The sequence below is a fragment of the Poecilia reticulata genome, linkage group LG6, assembly GCF_000633615.1.
Source record: "Poecilia reticulata strain Guanapo linkage group LG6, Guppy_female_1.0+MT, whole genome shotgun sequence".
Lineage (NCBI taxonomy): Eukaryota > Metazoa > Chordata > Actinopteri > Cyprinodontiformes > Poeciliidae > Poecilia > Poecilia reticulata.
Genome location: NC_024336.1, coordinates 6,154,231 through 6,175,177, shown reverse-complemented (window position 1 = coordinate 6,175,177; position 20,947 = coordinate 6,154,231). Strand labels below are relative to the sequence as shown.

The window sequence follows — 20,947 nt, the reverse complement described above, 5'->3', positions numbered from 1 at the left end:
GTGTGTGTGTGTGTGTGTGTGTGTGTGTGCCAGGTTTTATATCCTTATGGGAACCTATTTATGTCTACAATGTGGGGTTATGGGGATTGTTGCTCCTTGTGGGGACATTTTCTAGGTCCCCATGAGGGAAATTGTTATTTTTGGGTTAGTGGTTAAGTCTGTGATGGTTAGGATTATGGTAAAGGTTATGGTAAGGGTTAGGCTGTAGAAATGAATGGAAGTCAATGTGAAGTCCCCACAAGTGATGAAAACACCACTGTGTGTGTATGTGTGTGTTTGCCTGTCTGTTGTTCCATGTTTGTGAGTAATGCGCAGCTGAATTTCTTCCTTTAACAAAAATAGTTCTTGCCTAACTTTCAGCAACGAATAATAAGTATTAATGCCGTTTTAGCTAGCAATAATCAATTTTTTATTCATTTATTTTCCGCTTTTACTTTTTCCCCAACTAGTCTGGGTCTCATAATTTGGTTTCATAAACAGTCTTTTCCTTTTTTTTCTTTTCATGTTAATATTTTACGTTGCTGTCTCGAGGAAGGACGGCCACCCTAAAGCCTTGCCCCACCCTGAAACTTTTCTGAACGTCATTCTTACGCCTTAAAATGGCCCGCCTGATACTCAACACGGTAAAATGACACCAGAAAAGCTTAAAGGCACAGACATGACACGCGCTATGTGCCAAAAATGGCGCGCTTATTTATATGCGCTGTCATGATGTCATGTAGTTCCTCTAACAATAACCCCACTGTGTGGGAAAAGGGGAGAAGTTACTCGAGCGAGAGCGGGTGTGTTTTTAAAAAAACTTGAATACAATCATTTTAAATGCAGAATGTGAGGTTGGAGAATCGCCACATTTAAAAATGAAGTTGGTCTCTTCTGGTCAGACAAGCTTCTATGCATAAGGGAGCAAAAGACAACATTCTGAGTCACAATATTTACTTATGTATTTATTTATCTGTTCACCAGTATTCTCCTTTTATTTATTTGTTTAAAGTACTTCTTTCTAAATCTCTTTAACTCATTCATGGCCCCACCGTTAAATCGGCAACATTTAGGCCAAAAATTACAATTCCAGCAGCAGAATTATTGTTACTTTTTTTTTCTTTTTCAAAATCATGAAGATGCACCAATAAAAGAGTGCGGTTTCACATTTGCATTATGCTTCAAAACTAGAATTTTGTTTTGTTATATACTGCTCAAAAAAATAAAGGGAACACTTAAACAACACAATATAACTCCAAGTAAATCAAACTTCTGTGAAATCAAACTGTCCACTTAGGAAGCAACACTGATTGACCCGACGAGGGTCCCCGTTGTCAATCAGTGTTGCTTCCTAAGTGGACAGTTTGATTTCACAGAAGTTTGATTTACTTGGAGTTATATTGTGTTGTTTAAGTGTTCCCTTTACTTTTTTTGAGCAGTGTATATTTATAATTGACAACAAGCACCATTAGGCTGTCTAAAAAATATTGAGGATGTCAGAAAGTAAAATAACCTGGTCAACTTGAACCAACGTATGCAGATTACCACCTCTGAACCTGGAAGCAGATGTGATAAGGCAGCAGAAGAACACACTAGGTGTGTTTCCTGTCAGCTGTGAACACGGTAACCGAGGCAACAGTTTCCACTTGCTCGTGATAATGGGAAAACAACAGATTGGAGAAACATTGCCTGGTCTGATGAGTTTTGGTTTCAGCTGCAACAATCAAGACGACTGGGTCAGAATTTGGCACAAACAGGAAATAACTGTCCATACTGCCTTATGTAGGCGGTTCGGGCTGCTGCTGTTGGCAAAATGTCGCTCTTAGTACAAACTGAGAATAATTTAAAGGCCACAGCCTACTTCAGTATTATTATTAGGGAGTTCACTTTGTATCCAATGGCCTCCAGATACAATAGGTAACATCTCTGAGATGTCCAGCCGCAAAATCTGTTGCAACTCATGGATGTTCTCATATCAATAAGGACTAAAATGTCTGAGGAATGTTTTCAACACCTTGTTGAATCTCTAAAAATGAAAGCAGTGCTGAAGGCAAAACTCGCCCAATCGGTAATAAAATGACTGAGTTGAGCTGAGCTTATGCAACATTTCTAAGACATCCTGAACTTTTGTAGAAGATTTTAAAGATGCACAAGTGGCTTCACAGTGCATTCTAATTTGCAAAATAAAATACATAATTTATTCTCTTTTTTTTTCTTCCTTTCTATTTTACATTCAAGTAGCTATAATCTCTTGTAAATTCATAAAGTTGCTCTTTTGTTGATATTTGATTAAGGAAGACAAATGCTGCCACATGCGCCCCAGTAAAACGGATCTGGCAAACTCTACGTGTCTTTGGAGTTTGTAATGGACCCCCACATGAAATTCTCCCTCGGGCCTCATAAAACCTTGGACCGGCCGTGCATCATAAAACCCCCCCGCAACTAAAACTCACCAGAAACAAAAACTTGTCTTGTTTACACATCCGTCAGCTTTCCTGTGTAAACCTCCGGCTGAGTCGCGTTTGGATAAGTCAGGACCTCAAGGTCGTCGCTCCCCTGATAGGACTCGATTTTGAAGAGGGACTGGTTACTTTTTGTGGAATCCGTCTCTCCAAAGGAGCACTGTTGCTCCGGCTGCCCGCAGGTCACATGGATGTACTGCACATTTTCCTCCTCTTCGTTCTCTCTGTGGTAGAAATAATTGAAATTCGACACGATGACGGGAACAGGTAGCGCTATGGTCAGCACTCCGGCGATTGCGCAAAGGGAACCAACGAATTTCCCCCCGATGGTGGAGGGATACATGTCTCCGTAGCCCACCGTGGTCATCGTCACCACGGCCCACCAGAAGGCGTCGGGTATGCTCGAAAACGTCGACTCGGGGTCCTCCACTTCGGCGAAATACACCGAGCTGGAGAACAAGATAATTCCAATGAGCAGGAAGAATATGAGCAACCCCAGCTCCCTGAGGCTGGCCTGGAGAGTCTGGCCCAGGATCTGCAGGCCTTTGGAGTGTCTGGAGAGCTTGAAGATCCGGAAGACGCGCACCAGCCTGATGACCCTCAGGATGGCCAGGGAGGCCGCCTGCTGACTGCTGCCCTCATGCTCCGCCAGATCCAGGCCCAGGGTGATGAAGTAAGGCGCGATGGCCACCACGTCTATCAGGTTCATCATGTTCTTGAAGAAGGCCGCTTTGCTGGGACAGGACAGGAACCTCATGGTGAACTCAAAGGAGAACCACACGATGCAAAGCGTCTCCACTATGAAGAAGGGATCTGTGAAGGGGCTGGGCGCTTTGCTGTCTGCGCTTCCGTTGGCGTGCTGCTCTGGCTCGGGGGGCACCTCTCTGAACTCCGGTAAAGTCTCCATGCAGAATATGATGATGGATATCAAAATAACCATAACGGACACGATGGCGATGGACCGCGCGGGTCCCGAGCTCTCCGGGTACTCGAACAGGAGCCAGAGCTGCCGCTGGAACTCGTTGGTCGGTAGCGGCCGCTCCTCCTCTCTCGGCAAGCCCTCGTCGTCTTTGAACAACTCTATGACTTCCTCCCCGAGTTCGTAAAACTTTAATTCCTCCAGGAAAATGTCCACAGGTACACCCACGGGCCTCCTGAGCCGTCCTCCTGATTGGTAATAATAGAGAATGGCGTCAAAGCTCAGTCTGTTCCTGTCGAAGAAGTACTCGTTCCTCAGCTGGTCGAAGAAGCGCGTCCTCTTGCGCGGATCCCCGAGGAGCGTCCCCGGAAAGCGCGACAGGGTTTTCAGCTGCGTCTCGAAGCGCAGGCCCGATACGTTGATGACCACCCTCTCGCTGCACTCCTGGTCCGCCGGTTCCAAGTCAGCAGCATCTTGTAACAAAGGGGTGACCGTCACAGCCTCTTCTTTATTGTCCTGGGACACCACAGTCATGTTTTGGTTTTGTTGTTGTTGTTTTTTTTACCCCCTCTGAGGGTAAATCCGCCACTCACCTCCCCGGTGCCTGATTTTTTTTGTCCTCCAAAACCTTATCTCTCATGCAGGGCCTCCACTGCAAGATAAAATCAAACTCTCATTTTTTTTTTTTTTACTTTCCTTTCCAATCGACTTGTTTGAGGATATCCAAAAGTCGTTGTCTGTTGTTTATTTAAATCGGCGTCTTGTCAGATTAGTGCCTCCRAACTGACAACTTTCAATCGTGCACGGAGATCTCCWCTTGCATAAGCAGGACCAGAGGCTCCAGATGGGCTATCATATTCACACCGTTTTAAACTCCAGAGCCCTCCCCATGTTGGCGGACTGGGTGACACTTGGTGCTGCTGCTGCTGCTGCTGCTGTCCCTCTCATACTGCCTCATTTCAGTAAATCCATCGGGATGCTTTTTTCCTTTTTCCTTTTTCTTTTTTTCTTTTACTGATTACAATTTTCCAAATTATTTTGTGGGTTTCTTCACAGTGTCTTGCTTCAAAGTCCTCTGGTTTACAGTGCCTTGCAAAAGTATTTATATCCATGTATTGTCAATATACTTCCAATGAGCAGGAATTGCCTTTAGCTTGTGTCACAAACACAAGCTAAAAAAAATAAAAATCATGAGAAAGGAATAAAATCCTGCATGGCTTTTTAAAACGTCRTTACAGTTTTTCTTTTTTCTTTTTCTTTTAATTGAAATTAGCAAAATAGCTCAAGCTCAGTCAAATTAGCTGGAGAACCTCTGTAAACATTAATGTTGAAATGTATAGACTCTTGTTAGCTCTGAACTTTGACTAGGCCGCTCTAACATGAGAACGCACTTTGACCTAAACCATTCCTTCGTACCTATGTTTAGCGTTGTTGTTCTGCTGAAAGGTGAACCTTACACCCAGTTTTATGTTGTTGTTTTTTTTGTTTTTTTTAAGCCGTTAGCAGGTTTTCTCCTAAAAATACTCATCAGTCATCAGTCTTCCCATCTACACTTTGGTATCCACACCACGCAGATTTTGGCATGTAGATTAAAAGGTTGAGGCTTGGACTAGACCAGAACACCTTCTTCCACATTACATTATCAAATGGACCAAAATGTAAAGTTACATGGAAACTTTGATATTTTATACATGAAAATGAAAATAATCCAAATAATAATTACAAGAAGGCTAAAAAGAAAAAAGAAAGAGAAAAATGTTTCCAAATCAATTTCTTTCAATATAACAACTSCAGGTGCGTGTCTGTGAATTTTTGGTTATAATAAGGTTATTCTTTCAGTACCCACAATTTTTCTTCTAGTAAGAGTAACAATACTTCATTATAAAATTACTGACGTAAAAATGAAAAGTACAGCGTAGTAAAAATACTCCTAGAAGTTTTTTTTTTTTTTTTTATGTATGAGTTTTGATCAGTTACTCAGTAACTGATCAAAAGCAGACTTTTTACCAAACCTCTAAGACCTGAGATTAAATTTCACAAATTCCCTTTTCTCAAAGTCAAAAAGTGAATTTTGAATCAGTGGCAATCCGATTAGACAACTTTATGTTGACCTAAAATACAGATGGARGTTTGTGCCTGTGAAAAAAGACATAAAAAAATGTTTAGGGAGTGTGAAGACTTTTGTAAGGCACTGTATTTCTTACTGAAGGCCCAGGTTGTTTTCAGCCCAGGAACAAAGTCTTGATCCCTGCAAGTCCTTCATTCATGAAGTCAGGAGGTTATTCTTGTCTCACTGGGAACCTCCAGGACTCGGACTGGATCTACTTTGAGTCACAGCGCCCCTTCCCATACCTGTCAAGTTCTGGACTTGAGAATACGGGAAATATTTATCTGTCCGAGGTGGATGGGTGGAGGATGGGGTATGTGGGGTTAGTGTAAGCCCTGATGCGGTGTTTGGGGGATTATGGGAAGAAGACTACCTTAAGAAAGGATGGGGAGAAAACTACCGACTACCGTAAGAACGGGGGATGGATTGTGACGTAATTACTCTACTACGGGACATTTTACAGGAGAATACTAATAGAGGACAGAGTGGTAAAATACGGTAGTTTCCCAGCCAAAACGGGAGACTTGACAGGTATCCTGATAACCAAACACATACAACTAGTGAAGCAGAATGACGTTGTTTCTCCTCTCTTGCAACTCCTGCTAGATGTGCCCTGGAATTGATAAGGCAAAAGACCCCGAATGCTCGGATAAGGCCAGTGGCCATCCTGGACCCAGCCAGTGGAAAGTGCTGACACCTGAGTAGTGGGAGTGGATAGCGCCTTCACAAAGCCACAGCCAAAATAACATCCATCCTTAGCTGCACTTTAAGGTCTAGTACTTTGAACGCAGCGACAACCTGCAATACAAGTGGCCTCGGCGTCCCTCCCCGTCCCACCTGATTGAACCTGAATTTATCTGAAACGAAGAATAATCACCTGATCTAAGATCTCATTTTCACTGCAAAATGGGATCTTAGATCAGGTGAAGTTCCTGAAAAAGGACCAGTGTTGGATTAAAAGTACATTTAAACTTGTCCTTCTTGATTTCAGTTTTTCCCACACAAAGTGAATGACTCAAGCTTTAGACAATGTGGCCCAGTTATAGACTGTAAACTCCTGTGATCTAATTATAACTAGCTGTTTTCAATTGCAGTCATTTCATAACGCTGTATATAAGACACCACAGTTGTAGGCTAAACAATGACTCCCAAGAATAGCTCAGGGGAAGAGGGGGGGGTGCTAATCAGTGCAACAAACGCAAAACGGATGGTATGAATTAATGTGCAGTGGCTCTAAACCCGCTATGAAGAAAACAAGAACCCTTTCGCTCTCAGAGGATTACGATTCACAGAGATATCAGAGGGGCGTGATTTTTGTCGAACAAAAGAGGAGGATTTAAAGTCAAATATCAAGTTTCTGGACTCGGTGCCACCTGCTGCTCGTGTGTTAGCATATAGCACGCGGCAAATGTCTGTCTGGGTCACGCAGCCACGTCAGGTCAAGACTGTATCCACGGAAACGTACAATAACAAAACAAGTGCGGACACGTGACTCTAAATTCAGCCCGAACAAATGTGAGGAGCGTAATTGTTTAAAATGCATTCGCCGTGACATTCCTCCGCTTTAGGAAGCGTTCACCGCTGAAGCCKTCGGCGCTGCGAGCTGCCATTTGTTTGACACGAGTGTGTTGCTTTCTCTGTCATCGTATTTGTGTAAAGGATAGCTACGTGGAGGGATATAGGGCGGACTTAGCTGTGCGGCAGAATGTCCTAATGAAGCCTGAGGGAGGCGTGCCGCAACGCTGGCAGGATGAAGGACTGCTGACAGTGAGGAGCCTCCCATCGTTATTAATGGCTCGGCCTATGAAGGCAGGAGACCCCCTCAGTGATAAAATACTGTTAAGTCACTCATCTTGCCTGCCATTTTCGTTGGTAAAGATTAACTACTAGAAGTAAAACTGCTTGTTGCAACATCAARTGGAGACATTTTTGGTGCCTGGTGTTATGGTATTAGCATAATTAATCAGTTAAAATTAAAAAATTACAGGCATCTTAGGCCTCTTGTTTTCATTTTTTCCTCACCACCAGAGTCGGATTTACAAGGATGTTGGTCCCTGGGCTGAAGCAAGTCTTAGTGTCCTCTTCACTAAGGAAAAATTATTTTATTATGCAAATTACATGAATAGACAGTCCGAACATCAGCAGACATGAATTGATGCATTGCAGGTTTAACTGGTCCTCTAGCCAACAATCATCTGTCCATGTTGTTGACCAAGAAATTTAGTTCATATTCATAAAAATCCTAAAATACTGACATGAAATAGATTTATATACAATATGTTTGCAAAATGATTAAAAAAGAAGAAAAGAAAAATCTTTGCCTGACCTACTGCCCCAGTACGCCGGTTCTAAAGTCTGCCCCAGCTTACCGCCTTGTTTTCCTAAACTTTATCATTACAACAACACGCCTTAATGTATTTTAGTTGAATTTCATTTACTAAACAAACACAAAGTAGTTGCATAGTGCACAGCTTTCAAAATGTGTTAAATATAAAAATCTGGAAGGTAGGGAATTAATTTTTGTATGTTTGTGAATGTCAGTGAAGAAAAAGTATTATTAATACCAATATCAGAGAAGAGAGCGTTAAAGCAAGGTACCAAAATCCCAAACTTTGAACTTTTCATCCAACTCTCTTCAGTCTAACATCTTAAGATGGGAAGGGCATGGAAAGAAACAATGGTAAGAAATAAACTAAATAAAGAATAATGCTTTAAAATAAACTTGTTATAGCAAAATAGATGAGACAGATGTTCACCTCCCAGCAGCAGGTCAACCCTAAACAGACAGTTGGATCCATTTTTATCGAAGCGATGCCGCAGTGGCACTGTGACCTGGTTTAGATGAAAGGTTATTAATTTGCCACAAAGACCTAGTCAAAGTCCAGAACCAAATTTAATTGAAAATCTGTAACCGCAGCAATCCCTCCCTGCCCCACCTGATTGAACCTGAATTTATCTGAAACGAAGAATAATCAAAACAATTAGTCTCTACATGCAAAGCTATGTCGAGAAAAGTGGATCACTCAAAATATTGTACAACTTCTGGAAAATAAAACCTAAATAAATGACCATTAGGCATTGCAGTTTTTATAACAAAATATGGAGAAAAAAAATAGACAACATAAATACTCTTGCAAGGCTACACAGTATTATTTATTAGCACAGCATTATTCATTATTCCATCTTTTGAAGCTTGTCTTTGTCTAAATATACTCAGGATGGGTTTCCTTTCAGAGCCATGACAGACGTGAGGTAATCACAGTAGCTGCTTGTGTCAGCAGCTCCTCTGGGCTCTCATGTCTTCCTGAACCCTAGGCCAACTATTTGAACTGAGTGCATGCATGTCTGTGTCTGCGTGGACGTGGTAAGTGAATACAGGTGCATGTCATGTTTGAGTGTTAAAGGCTCTAATAAATTGACAGAGAAGTTTTTAGATGGTCAATGGTGGCATTCAAAAACAGTTTGAGTGCTACTCAAACTGTTTTAGCGTAATCCACTCTGCTCAAATTAAAATAAATAAATAGTGTCTGTGTGTGTGTGATGACAACGTCAACACTTTCTATTCAGTCTTTATGACAATCAGAGAACAAATAATTGTTAGCATTTCAGTCCGTATTGCTTCTATGTAGCAAATTTCAGATGCTTTTTTTATAATTGCCATTCATTAAAACAATGTTTCAAGCTAAAATTGGGCTAAAATACATCAGGTTCATTAAAGGTTATACATTTTTGAAATTGTTGAAATGGTGCACAGCAACAGAGTCAATAAAAATACATGTTGCTTCTTTACTCATTTTCAACTTTCAATTTTACTGGTTTCTTAGTTGAAAGTTACTAGTTCAATGTCTAAACTGTGCAGACTACTTTATGCACTTTAAATGTTCCTTTCCTAGAAATAACACAATAGCTTTAAAAACTGTATACCTTAGAAAAGTTCTTACAGAACTTGTTTTGCAGTTTGCAGAACTTTACCAGACCTTTCAGTTTACATTCCCAGAATTTATAGGGTACTGACAAAATACTCTCAGAAATCTTGAAGTTACTGTTTTGGACCTACTGTGTAGCTGCCTGAACTTTCCCTTAACTTTACTCTTTTGGTCGTTACTAGGTCCTTTCCTGTAACCTACTGTTTTCTTTCCACGAAGTTACAGGGTGCTTTCATAAAACTTAGAGTATTTTTCAGAACTTGCAGGTCAAAAACTTTGCCTGACTTCACAGATTACGTTTATAGATGATGATGGCTGTAGCAGTCTGTCGTACAGCGAATCTGAAGAAGCCTCTGACTGAAGACAGTCTGCTGTTTTGTGACAGTCTTATGAAAACGATGCTCAGGTTTGTCCACGATGTTGCTCTTTCGATTAAAAGCCCTTATTTGCACAATCATCTTCAGCGCTTCCCCAGAACCAAACCAGACTTCTATATCAGCTGGGTGAGTTTTTTAAGACACAGATGATGTTAGGAAAGATTTAACTCTCCAGATTATACATCTTGCTGCAAACACTGAAGCATATTCTTCTCTGTCTGCTCTTGTAGACAGCCAGTTGCATCTCCTGTCCTATTCTGTTGTCCAGACCATCACCACCATCTCCACTTCTTCTAGTGCTACCAAGTAAATAAACATTATTACTTTAAAGATCTGTGTTGGAAAGCAATAAAATAATGGGCTACGAACACTTCCTTCTACACATTGAATGTCCGCAAATGTCTTTTTTAAGCGTTTCAGGTTCTCAAGTTATTATCCTCAGTTGTCGGAAATACTGTGGGAAATTGTTTTTTTTTTGTTGCCACTGCCTCCTGTATAGATATTACCCAAAGTGGCCAAAGGTCAAGCCGTTTCATGTCTTACAGTGAATCTGTAAGGTGTGTGAGATGGTACTGGTATCTCAGAAAACATCAGTCAATAAGACAACATAGATCAAAGAAATATTGGTCCATCTTCGGTCTAAGAGAAGCGGCTGACAGGAACAAAGGTTGCTAGGTGAGTTGGTCTTTTTGGCACTAAAATAGTGCAAATAGTCAATGAAAGGGTCACCAGTCTGATGGCTGCAACAAAACAGAAATATTGAGCTCAGTTTACGACACAGAGTGACCGACAAAGGTTACCGTTTGCAAGTAATCTTTCTCAATGCCCCCACACATATTCCCACCACCTTCCATCCTTGGTACAAGGATTGATATTTTTCACAGTGTGGATTAGTGTGGATTCAATGCAACAGTAGACAGAAATGTCACTTCTAATTGTATCTTGGGTCACAATTTCAATTTGTATCTTATCAATCAAGTTTGAGTCAAGTTTATTTGTAAGGTATTTTTCAGCAATGAGTCTGTCCAGAGTGCTTCGCATCATAAAAACACAAAAATGCAAAGTCAAATGAGACACCAGGCAGAAAACAAGTAAAAGTTGCATTTTGTCATCATTACGCATCAAAGTGTTGGTCAATGTTTCATTTATTATGGTTCAGACTTATGTTAATTAAAAATAATGTATGCTTTTTCTCCCTCCATGTTGCACAGTTCTGATGAAGTTGTGCTATTATTAGCCAGAACGTGGCGGGGCGTCAATGATGCAAACTCGTGAATACTCCATGTTATCCAGACTCATCAGCCTGATCACCTGGCAAAGATCTGAGCGCAGCGCAGCTGCCTCTAATTATTAGTGTGAAAGTTTCGGCCCCGGTGAGTCTACGCTATGTTTATACAGTCCTCATTACCCATACTTCAACTTAGATCCATCAAAGTAAGGTGCTCAAACTGAGGGCTTCCACGAGGGAAAGTGGACACCCCGGCCAAGCTCCTAGCCAGTTCCTGCGTTTTGATAGCCACCAAATTTAGCCTGGTGTCATCTGAAGTTGATGTTCATGTTTTTGCTGATCGGCGATGAGGCATGCAGCAAGACGTGACACCTGATATCTCAGATCCGGAGGGATGGGTTCCTTTGAATTACCTTGGCATGGGCGCGTCTCACTCCTAGCCTGGATTATTGTTTCACGCCTTGATCAAACTTTTCCCTTTTTTGGCAGACCGAGCCAAAAAAGGGAAGCATTCAGGCGGGGTGCGACTACACAGGGATCAGAGCACTGGAGGACCACACATGGGTTGTTAATCAAGGGGGACTTCAAAGGTCTCTCAGGAAAATTTTTATTGGTAACTTTGTTTTGCTATCGCTTTACTCTAAGACTCCTCTGACATTAGCATGCAGAGCCTTCCGCCTGAGCTCCTGTTGGCTTCCTTGGACATTAAGTATTTCTGTGTGACTGATGAATATTCCCTTTGGAAAGAAAAGTTTCAAACACTGTAGTTTTGCTCAGATTTGATTTCTAGTAAGTAAAACAAGCAGAGATGCTCTCAAGCTCCCTTGAGTCAGTCAGCAGAAGGATCCTTTCTGGTACTCTCCACCGTGTTTCTGTAGGTCACACCTTTCGAAGCTATTTTATTGTAAATTCTAATTTAACACTGTATTATTTGGCAATTGTCTCTCTCAAAAAGAATACAACAGGCTAAAAAACAAAAATGTTTCCTACACGCACACTATTAGAGTTATAAATATTCATCCCTGTTCAAATAAGGAATTAAAATTGGGTTCCCACCTGTTAAGGTAGAATTTCTGAATGAATGAAACAGGAAGGGTTTTTATTTTTTTTTAGATTTGGTAATTCTACATATTTCATTATGGTCTGTCTTCCTGATTACGTTGCTCCATTTACTTCCTATTTTCGCTTGTAATTGGAGTTTTCCAACTCTCATGTCGGGTGTATGTAAATTTATAAACAGTACATTTTCTTATATATTTGTTAAAACTGTCACCAAATCCTGACAGAATAACGTGAGACAGATAATCTGTGATAAAAGCCCAGCTCCTCTTCCTCCTCCCTGTGGTCCTGCTACAGCTAGTTCCCTGCCATGAATGCTAAAGCTAGTTAACATGGTCACAGAGGATAACGAATAAACAGTTTGCCTTTAGTGCTAAGATGTGTCTCCACCATTAGCACAGCTGCAGCGTGTACACAAGCATGACTGACATTCCCAATTTGATGTGTTTGCTTTGATAGTACACTGAAATGGCATTTGCTGTAAATTTGGAGCAACCTTACTGAATTGAACAATGCAGACATCAACTTGCTCATAAAATTTTATTCTCAGAAATCCACAAGAAAACACAAGAAGCTCCAGCAGCAGCTGCAGCTGCACATTTCTTGGTATTTGGGCAGTAAAATGCAGTGAATGTTGCAAAGGTTTCCTCTGCAAGGCCGGTGGGACGTCGACCCCGCGCAAAGTTGCTTCTAGTTTATTTATTGTGGCAACAAAAACAATCCACTGGACGCTGAACAGAAGTGTGTTCAGAAACAAATCTAAGCCTAAAGCTGTTTTTAATCATCAAATGATTAAAACTTTCTGCCTGTACAAATAATTGCAGGAGTTATTTGAAGCAAGCGCAGATTTTTCTCCTCCTGATTATTTATTTTGTAGGAAGTGCCACATTTACACTGGCGCTTACAAGGCCTCACTTGTTCTGAAGTCTAGTTTACTCAGTGTTAACTCCAGCGTTTTCCATTTTTTGCACTTCACCTGTCATGTACCTGCATATTACAGCAAGCCTTTACAATGTCAACAAACGCCTGGACTGCAGCGTCAGGTCGCGCTGGTCCTGGGGGCTTCAGGCTAATGGGCTGTGACTGAACACACTGCAAGGAAATCCTTTAGCTTTAAAATAAGCCCTATGAATCCATATGGATCGATTAAAATGAAGAGCTTTTTTTCATTGCGCATAAATTCTGCTGTTGGGTTTATTTCTGAGGAAACCTGCTGCCTGGTTTTGGTGAAGATAGCAGCATCTGGAGAGTTGTTCACTCAGCTGAAACGCAGAATTTTGTCTTGAGAAAAGGTTCAAATATCATAAACCTTTCTACATTTTGCTACATGACAACTAAAAGTATCTATTTATTGTCATTGTATGCGATTGGAATATACAATGATACCAATGTAAAAGCAATAAAGATGCTCCTTTTGTAGCCTATGGTGGGGGCTTTTTCTGGGATTGCCCTGCATTTACCCACTTATTTAAAAAAAAAACTGATTTTATTTCTACTCCACAATCACACAGTACTTTGCGTTAGCCTTGTGCTAATCTTCCAAAATCTCCATCAAACACGGATCACAGCTCTGTCACAATGTAAATCCATATGAAGTACTACACCTTCTTAGAACTGTCTCCCCTTCGCTTCGTATCAATAATTTAAAGCCCAGCTTGTGTCAGTGTAGATGCAGTATTTTTGTCTTTCACCAGAGCTGTAACTGAATCTATCTCTAAAGTGCAAGCCCTGTGGTGGAACCTTAGAGACGCCTATAAATAAACGGCCAGCGCTCCTTCAACACTCGCCTGTTCGCCACATGGAATGATTAGCTCATGGCAGGAGCTATCTGATCTTACAGTGTGTTGCCGCAACTATTTTCTGTCAGCTATGTATGTTGGTTAACTCACATTGCGTGTTGAGAATGCAGTCTCTCAGGAATTCAAATGATGCGGTTGGACTGCAGCGTGTTTCAGCCTTTAGTCTCTCCTCCAATGAGTCTCGGTTTATGATCATGTTGGTGAAGTGATTTCCATCTCTTTGCAAGGAAAGCTGTAGATCAGTCTGAATGCAGCAGTATAGAGGATATTTATAGGGTGGCACATAGGCTGCTGTTGGTGGTGAAGACTCATTACAGTGTCAATAGATTGTTTTTGTTTTTTTTAAATGAGGATGAACTGGAGATTTAGATTTTCTTGCTTGATAAGCATGTATGTTCATTAATATAAGCCAGTGTTTCCTATAACACAGAATAAACATACAGACAGTCGAATAGTTAGAAGATTAACTTATCACATAACTATTATTTATTAACCGAGTGTAAAGATGTGATTTTTCTATGGAGCAGTGCGCTTCTGATGGTACAAAAAGGGAGTGGATTATTTTTCTATTCTGATTTTATTGTTGTTTTTTTATCAATTCAACAGAAACAGATCCTCAAATTTAAACGGCTTTCAGCAAAATCATTATAGAGTGTTGCAAAAATAGATCTTTAAACTTAAATTTGGGGGTTTTGAGGTTTTTGGGGTTTTGCTATATTATATAGTGCTTCTATATAACACTGTATAATATAGTGTTATATTATATAGTGTTGCTATATAATCTAGCAACACTTGACCGTATGGAGTCAAGTACAAAAATAAAAACCAAACAAACAAAACCCTGTGAAAATTGTAAATGAGCTTAACGTAAGTATTGCGAAAAAATTGTCAAAGTCTAAAGACAAACTATTGACAAAGTATTTTATCAAGATGACTTAGATTTCAAGAACCTTTGGCTGATTGTTGTAATCACTACTTTCAAAATGTGGGTTGACCTTAAGTCTTTTTATTCAACTGACTATCAGACATTAAGAGTTACAGCTGGTGCTCAAAATGTTTGCTGAGAACAAGAGATGTGGATTAAACTTAATAACAACATTAGTCAGTGGGGGAATCCAACTGGGTTTCTTTAAACTAGAACAAAATACATTCATCCCAGCGAGAGTGGGAAGAAGAGTGTTGAAATGGAGAATTTGATCCATATTGCAAAACAAACTTGACTAAAATATTAGGAAATGGTGGTAGGAGTCTGTCCTGTAACCAGTAGGCAGCCGATTCGAACTCTGTTCATCTACATTGTTGTGTTTTTGGATAAGACAATTCACCCGCCGTGACTGCTGGTGATGTCCAGCAGTCATCAATAGCAGCGTTTTCTTACAAACCTTTGTCGCTTTTCTGCTTATGTAAAAAAAAAACAGCAAAAACAAAATAAATAAAAAAACACAATTTCGCAATTGCTGTGTTTTGAAATAAAATTAAAATTCGCGTTCACGTGGTGCGTCATTAAAAATCCTGGTAGTGACAGATGTGAATACTCACTCGAGACATATTCATAGTTCAACCGTGACGCTAAGGTTCGTCATCTGTCAGCCATCAGAGGAGACGTTCGCCTCTTGGAGCAACAAGAACCTCATACTTGGGAGCGGCTGCGCATGCAGCCATTTGGGGAAATTGCAGTCGGCTATTTTACAGAAAAGCTACGGATTCAACACTCTCAAATGACGCCCAACTTTTGGCGAATTGTGAGATGCTGTGAGAGCTCTAGTGGAGCCGACTGCACGTTGTCTGAAGAAAATGAAAACTAACCATCATCCTCCTACTGCTTCCTGTCGTCTTCTTCATCGTTTCCGGATGCTGATCATGTAACTCATGTGATGCAAGAAACATCTTTCCACAGCAGTTTCAATGCGCCGATAAACCACCTCATCCCATCTCAAAAATGTTTTATCGAAAAACACGAGTTTACGAAATTGACGTGTTTCCATCAAACAAATTCATTTTTGCATTTTTGACTCTCCCAGTTCAGTGGTTAATGAAACCAACACAGCTACTGGGTGAGTGACTGAATGCTCTGGGATCCTCTGGACTCGACAAAACGCTGCACAAGTCGAGGTCGTTCTTCAAAGAAAGCTTTAAAATGCGTTTAAAGCACATCTGCAGCATTCAATTGCAGCATTTAAAATTCAAAAACACCATTAATGATAAGAAATCTCCTCAATCTGCTTGGTGTGGGATTAAGCTGTGGGGTGTTGGAAAATAGCTCTTATGATGACTCTATTAAAACAGAGAGGCTGCAGCTCAGCCTGCGGTTTTACCTTTCTCTTTTTGTAGCCTCACACTTCGGGATCATGAGGCTCACATTTAATGGCCGTCTTTCACAGAGGCAGCACATCCCACTGAGTGATTTATTGCTGTTTGGTAGAATAGCTGTCTTGTGAACAGAGATCAGCATCACTGTTGGGAGTAAATTTATCAGTTTGCCCTTGCATGCTTTACAGTTTGATATAGCATGTTTACGCAGATACAGCTCCCAATCTCTCCCTGAACAGTGTTGCGCCACAAGCTGTAATATAACTGTCTTAATTAAAACAGCCACCTAGATTATTGTGGCCTAAATAGGACAATTATTTTAAAGTGAATATCAGGCATAAAGAGTCTGACACATTGCTTGGCACCTCAGTAAACGCCTTTTATTACAGTGGGATAATACTACAATGTTAAAAAAAACTTAATTTATTCAGTGGGAGAAAAGTCCAAATCCCTGGTGCCATAATAATTGTCACTTTTAGCATGTTTAAAATACATTTCTTTGAAGATTTATTATTTTTTCTTTACATTTTTTTGACTCATCAAGGTTTGTTGGAATTTAATAAGTTATGACTTTCTGTCGTAAATATGTAAATATCTCTAAATCTTTTTTTGGAGGCACGTCAGGTAAAAACCATACTCTGTCCTACCACCACAAACATAAACATGTAGAGTTTGTTAAATTCTACTAGCACTTGTACAGTTTCCATGCTATTTGTTCAGATGGACCTGAAACAGATTATTTTCAGCAACCAAACCTGCAGGTCGGGTTGGTGTGAACAGGGGCGCGGAAAAGGGGTGAAAAGTGATGACAATTCTAGGGGCCCTGACCAGCAGGGGGCCCTCCACAATTTAATTATTTGTATTTTGTTCATAGAAATAAAAGAAAATTTAAAAAATTGGGATCCTGTCAAATACAAAATTAATCATATTGTATTTTCAAAGATTGTTTTTAGCAGTCAAAATTTAATGTTACCCCTCCCAGACCAAAAAACACACATCCGTTTTCGCCCTGAACTGAAACTGAAAATGGGTCATAACTGGGTTCTTTTAACAGAATAATGCTCTAAAGCACAGACACTAAACACAGACCTGAATTAAAAAAGAGCTGCAGGAGAAGACCCAGGACTCTGGACTACTGTAAGAGGAATTATTGTGAAATGTTAAAGCAAAAGGTTGAAATGCAAAGTATTGACAATAGTATCAAATTATGCCAGACTAACATTTTTTACACATCTTTGACAGGGGTGCCTATAAAAGGAACCAGCAATATAGTTTTCCTGTCATTGACATCCGTTCAGCAATCTCGGCAGAATCTCGGCAGAACAGAAAACAAAAGCAAGGCACTTTGTGTTGCATCCTAATGCCTGCCATGTTGTAGTGAAAACTCAGGGCACGGCACGATTTATAAAAAGCAAAACGGAACAACGTTTACTAAGGAGATGGGCGAAGTCTTCTGATATGAAACAAATGTAACTCGATGTCCATCACTGCATCCTTCTGAGTGCGTCTCCTTTAAGCAATGCTTCAAATCAAAAACTTTAGGAGGGTGATTGTCGCTACAGAGTTTTTGCAGCACATCCAGTCTTCAAACCAACCTCTCGTAGATTTATGTTTTTTTGATAACAGTTTGATAGCAGTTTCTGAAACTATACCACACAGCAGAGAACATGAGCATAACCATGGAGCGACACGTGTCTGCCATCAGAAGCTGTCCGTGGTGACGCTGGTGACCTGCGGCTGCACTCTGTTCCTGCCGCAGCTGAAGAGCCAGGCTGCCCTCCTGTGGCCGTAGCGTTTGGACAGCAGCACATAGAGCACCGGGTTGATGCTGGGGTGCAGGTACTGCAGCATGGTGCAAATGAAGTAGAACGTCTCCCAAGCCCGTCCGTGGCGGTACAGTCCCAGGTACACGCACAGCTCTAGCACATATCCAGGCAGCCAGCATACGGAGAAAGTGGCAGCAGCCAAAAACACCAAGACAGAGGCTCTACGGGTGTTCCTGGCACTGGACACCGACATTACGGGGCTCTTGTGGAGAAAGAGCGCCAGGCGAACGTAGTTGAAGGCGATGACCAGCATTGGAATAAAGTAATAAAGCACGAACTGGCTTAGGACCACTTGGTAGTGGTGCTCATGAATGGTTGGAAGACAGAAGCTGAAGTTTGCCAGGCTCGGGTTCAAACTTTCCTTGGTGGCAAACATTCGCAGAGGCAGACTGATGAAGAAACTCAGGGCCCAGACCAAGACAAACATGAGGATGACCAGGTCCATGGTGGGAGGCTGGTACGGGTTGGTGATGATCATGGCTCGAGTCATGGAAACGGCGCACAGCGAGTACGTGCTCGCCGCCAGGCTGAACGCCAGCAGGAACTGGTAGACCTTGCAAGAGATGTCGCCCAGAGGCCAAGAGTGACTTACAGCGGAGTGCAGAGTGAAGGGGATGAGGAGGAGGGTCAGGAAATCAGCCAGAGTCATGCTGAGAAGAAGGATGTCCAGGCGATTCTTACGCAGAGCGTTTTTCTTGGCAAACAAGGAGAAAGCCAGCAGGTTGGCACAGAAGCCAATGCCCAGGATCACTCCGCAGACACAGGCAAAGATCACCCCGTACGTGTTGGGAACGGCCATGTTAGCACTTGTTTTCACCTGAAAAAAAGAAAAAAATCTTGTTGTACTTCCAAACTTTTACGTTTTATGTTCTTCCTCTAAACGAACCAGCGCGTTGCAGAAGTCTCTGTACCTTTTAGAGCTTTTCACACCCGTTGTTGCATCACAACCAGAAACTTTTAGATATTTTTTGTGGATTTCATGTGTCAGATGAACACAGAACAGCCTGCAACTGGGAGCGAATGTTAAATAATCTATGACTGTCATTTTGTCTTTCAAAGAAATTCTGGTACAGTTGCTGCTGAAAAGTCTGCACATCCCTGATAAAATTCAAACTTTTTCTGACATTTTGTTAAATCATTTCAATATCTTTTCCACCTATTTTATATATTGTGTAAATCCTGTAGAAACAATGTTTGAATTTGTCAAAGGGAAAATTAAATGTTACTGTCATTCTGTTGGCAGCATCCCTGACAAAATTCATATTGAATAAAGTAGAATATGCTTCCTGATGATGCTCATTTGTCAAAAGTACCTCTTGAAAATAACAACCTGTAATCAGGTATTAAACATGCTTCTCACCAGCCCAGATCTTATTGGTTCGATATGATATTCAAGATGTTACATCAGACCAAAAATCATAATAATTAACAAAAATAAAGGCTTGAAAGCATCAGTCTGTCTATAATTAATCTATATAATTATTTTCACTTAGCCGAGTTACTTAAATAAATGTACTTTTCAGATATATTGACCTTGTCTGCAATTCCTGTCACAGTTTTTGGACATAAAATGACTGCAAATGTTTTTTTGTTTGTTTGTTTGTTTGTTTTTTGTAAAGAACAATATAAAGAAAACTAGGTGTTTATTTCCACAACCATTTTATAGCAAAAGCAAAAAACATTCAAAAAATATTCTGAAAACAAACTAACTTTTTTATTATTATTATTTCTTATTATGAGTGTTAATGTTCCTGGAAAGATCTTTGTTTATAAGGAAATTTGTAAATACTTTAAATTCACCAATACCAATACAATAAAGGAGAAATAATTACAGTTACACCCACCATTGTTGTTCCTCAGCTGTTTCTTCTCTGCCTCATCTGTACATGAAAGTGCCACATAACGTGTGGAGAATAAGATGCTGTTTTTGCTGATTTTTGACTCGCTGAAACGTTCCAACCCGGGCGGACCTTCGGCCTCTTTGGACTCATGACAAAATGCGACAGCGAAAGGTGAGCACATGGACGGCAAACATCACTTGAACCAAATTGATTCTAGCCGACTGGGTTTAAAGGGAAACGTTCTCCACTGTCTAGAGACCAAGAGAGAGAGAGAGAGAGAGAGCAGTAACATGTTCCATATGCCTGGCCGGTTGGCGGTGAAACGTTCATACTTAATCACTTTTATGTGCTCGGCTGCAGCTGTAAACAAATATATAGAGCATTTCAAAGGGTTTTTAATGTTTACAAGCAGTAATAACATCCATGTCGTGTTGTTTCATTGTAGAAAACGTCTGAGATTGCTTAGCTTGATGCATGACAAATGTTCCCAGAGCTTTTCCAGGTTTCTGCTCGGTTTTAGTCTAATGCTGCAAACGCATTGATCCAGCTGTAGCCTTGATTAAGAATGACCCAGTTCTGCCTATGCAAACTGTTTTCTTTTTTAAATATCAGTCACGCTATGATGAGCCCCTTCAGAACAGAGATATTAATGTTTCTCCGTGCTGCTCTGATTGATTTCTCCTGTGCGATCTGCAGGCTCCTGACAGTGACTTTATCAGGCTTTCCACAGCATTTATGGCTCTGTGTCAGCTAATGGCCTGTGGTTGTGCACTGCTGCTGTTAGCACAGGATATAGCTGACGTTGATGCATTTGGTTACCACACCATTACCAGTATCTGTGTCTTTTCTATCGGGGGTTGTTAAAAAAAAAAGCCACAGGGTCCTCAAGTGGGACATTAACAGCTTGGTTGTGTGCTGCAAGAGCCAAAAAGTCAACATAAGCGTCAATATGTTTCTGGTACTTCCACACCAACCTCTAAGGTGAGTTTTAACCCCATAAATTACTCTGAATCGCAGCCTAATTTCTCTCCGTCACACACACACATGATGTCATTGTGTTAGGGGAACAAAAAGCCCAACCTACAGTTTAATTAGCTCTACATTGCAGGAGTGT

General features: G+C 40.8%; 2 protein-coding genes across 2 annotated transcripts in view; both read right to left on the bottom strand.

The window, feature by feature from the left end:
- The window catches only part of LOC103465813 (shaker-related potassium channel tsha2-like), a 6,563-nt gene extending 1,510 nt beyond the window's left edge, over positions 1-5,053 (bottom strand). The window contains exon 1 of the mRNA XM_008410982.2: positions 2,433-5,053. Within this exon, the coding sequence (XP_008409204.1) occupies positions 2,455-3,894 (1,440 nt within the window). The 5' untranslated portion in view covers positions 3,895-5,053 and the 3' untranslated portion in view covers positions 2,433-2,454. The remainder of the gene's footprint in view (positions 1-2,432) is intronic.
- Positions 5,054-17,867: 12,814 nt separating this feature from the next.
- Positions 17,868-18,791, bottom strand: LOC103465851 (galanin receptor type 2). The gene has a single exon (XM_008411045.1). The coding sequence runs from the start codon at positions 18,789-18,791 to the stop codon at positions 17,868-17,870; it is 924 nt and encodes a 307-aa protein (XP_008409267.1).
- Positions 18,792-20,947: the final 2,156 nt, after the last annotated feature.

Coding starts and splice junctions, on each gene's coding strand:
- LOC103465851 (XM_008411045.1), bottom strand. CDS start 18,791: ATGGCCGTTCCCAACACGTACGGGGTGATCTTTGCCTGTGTCTGCGGA.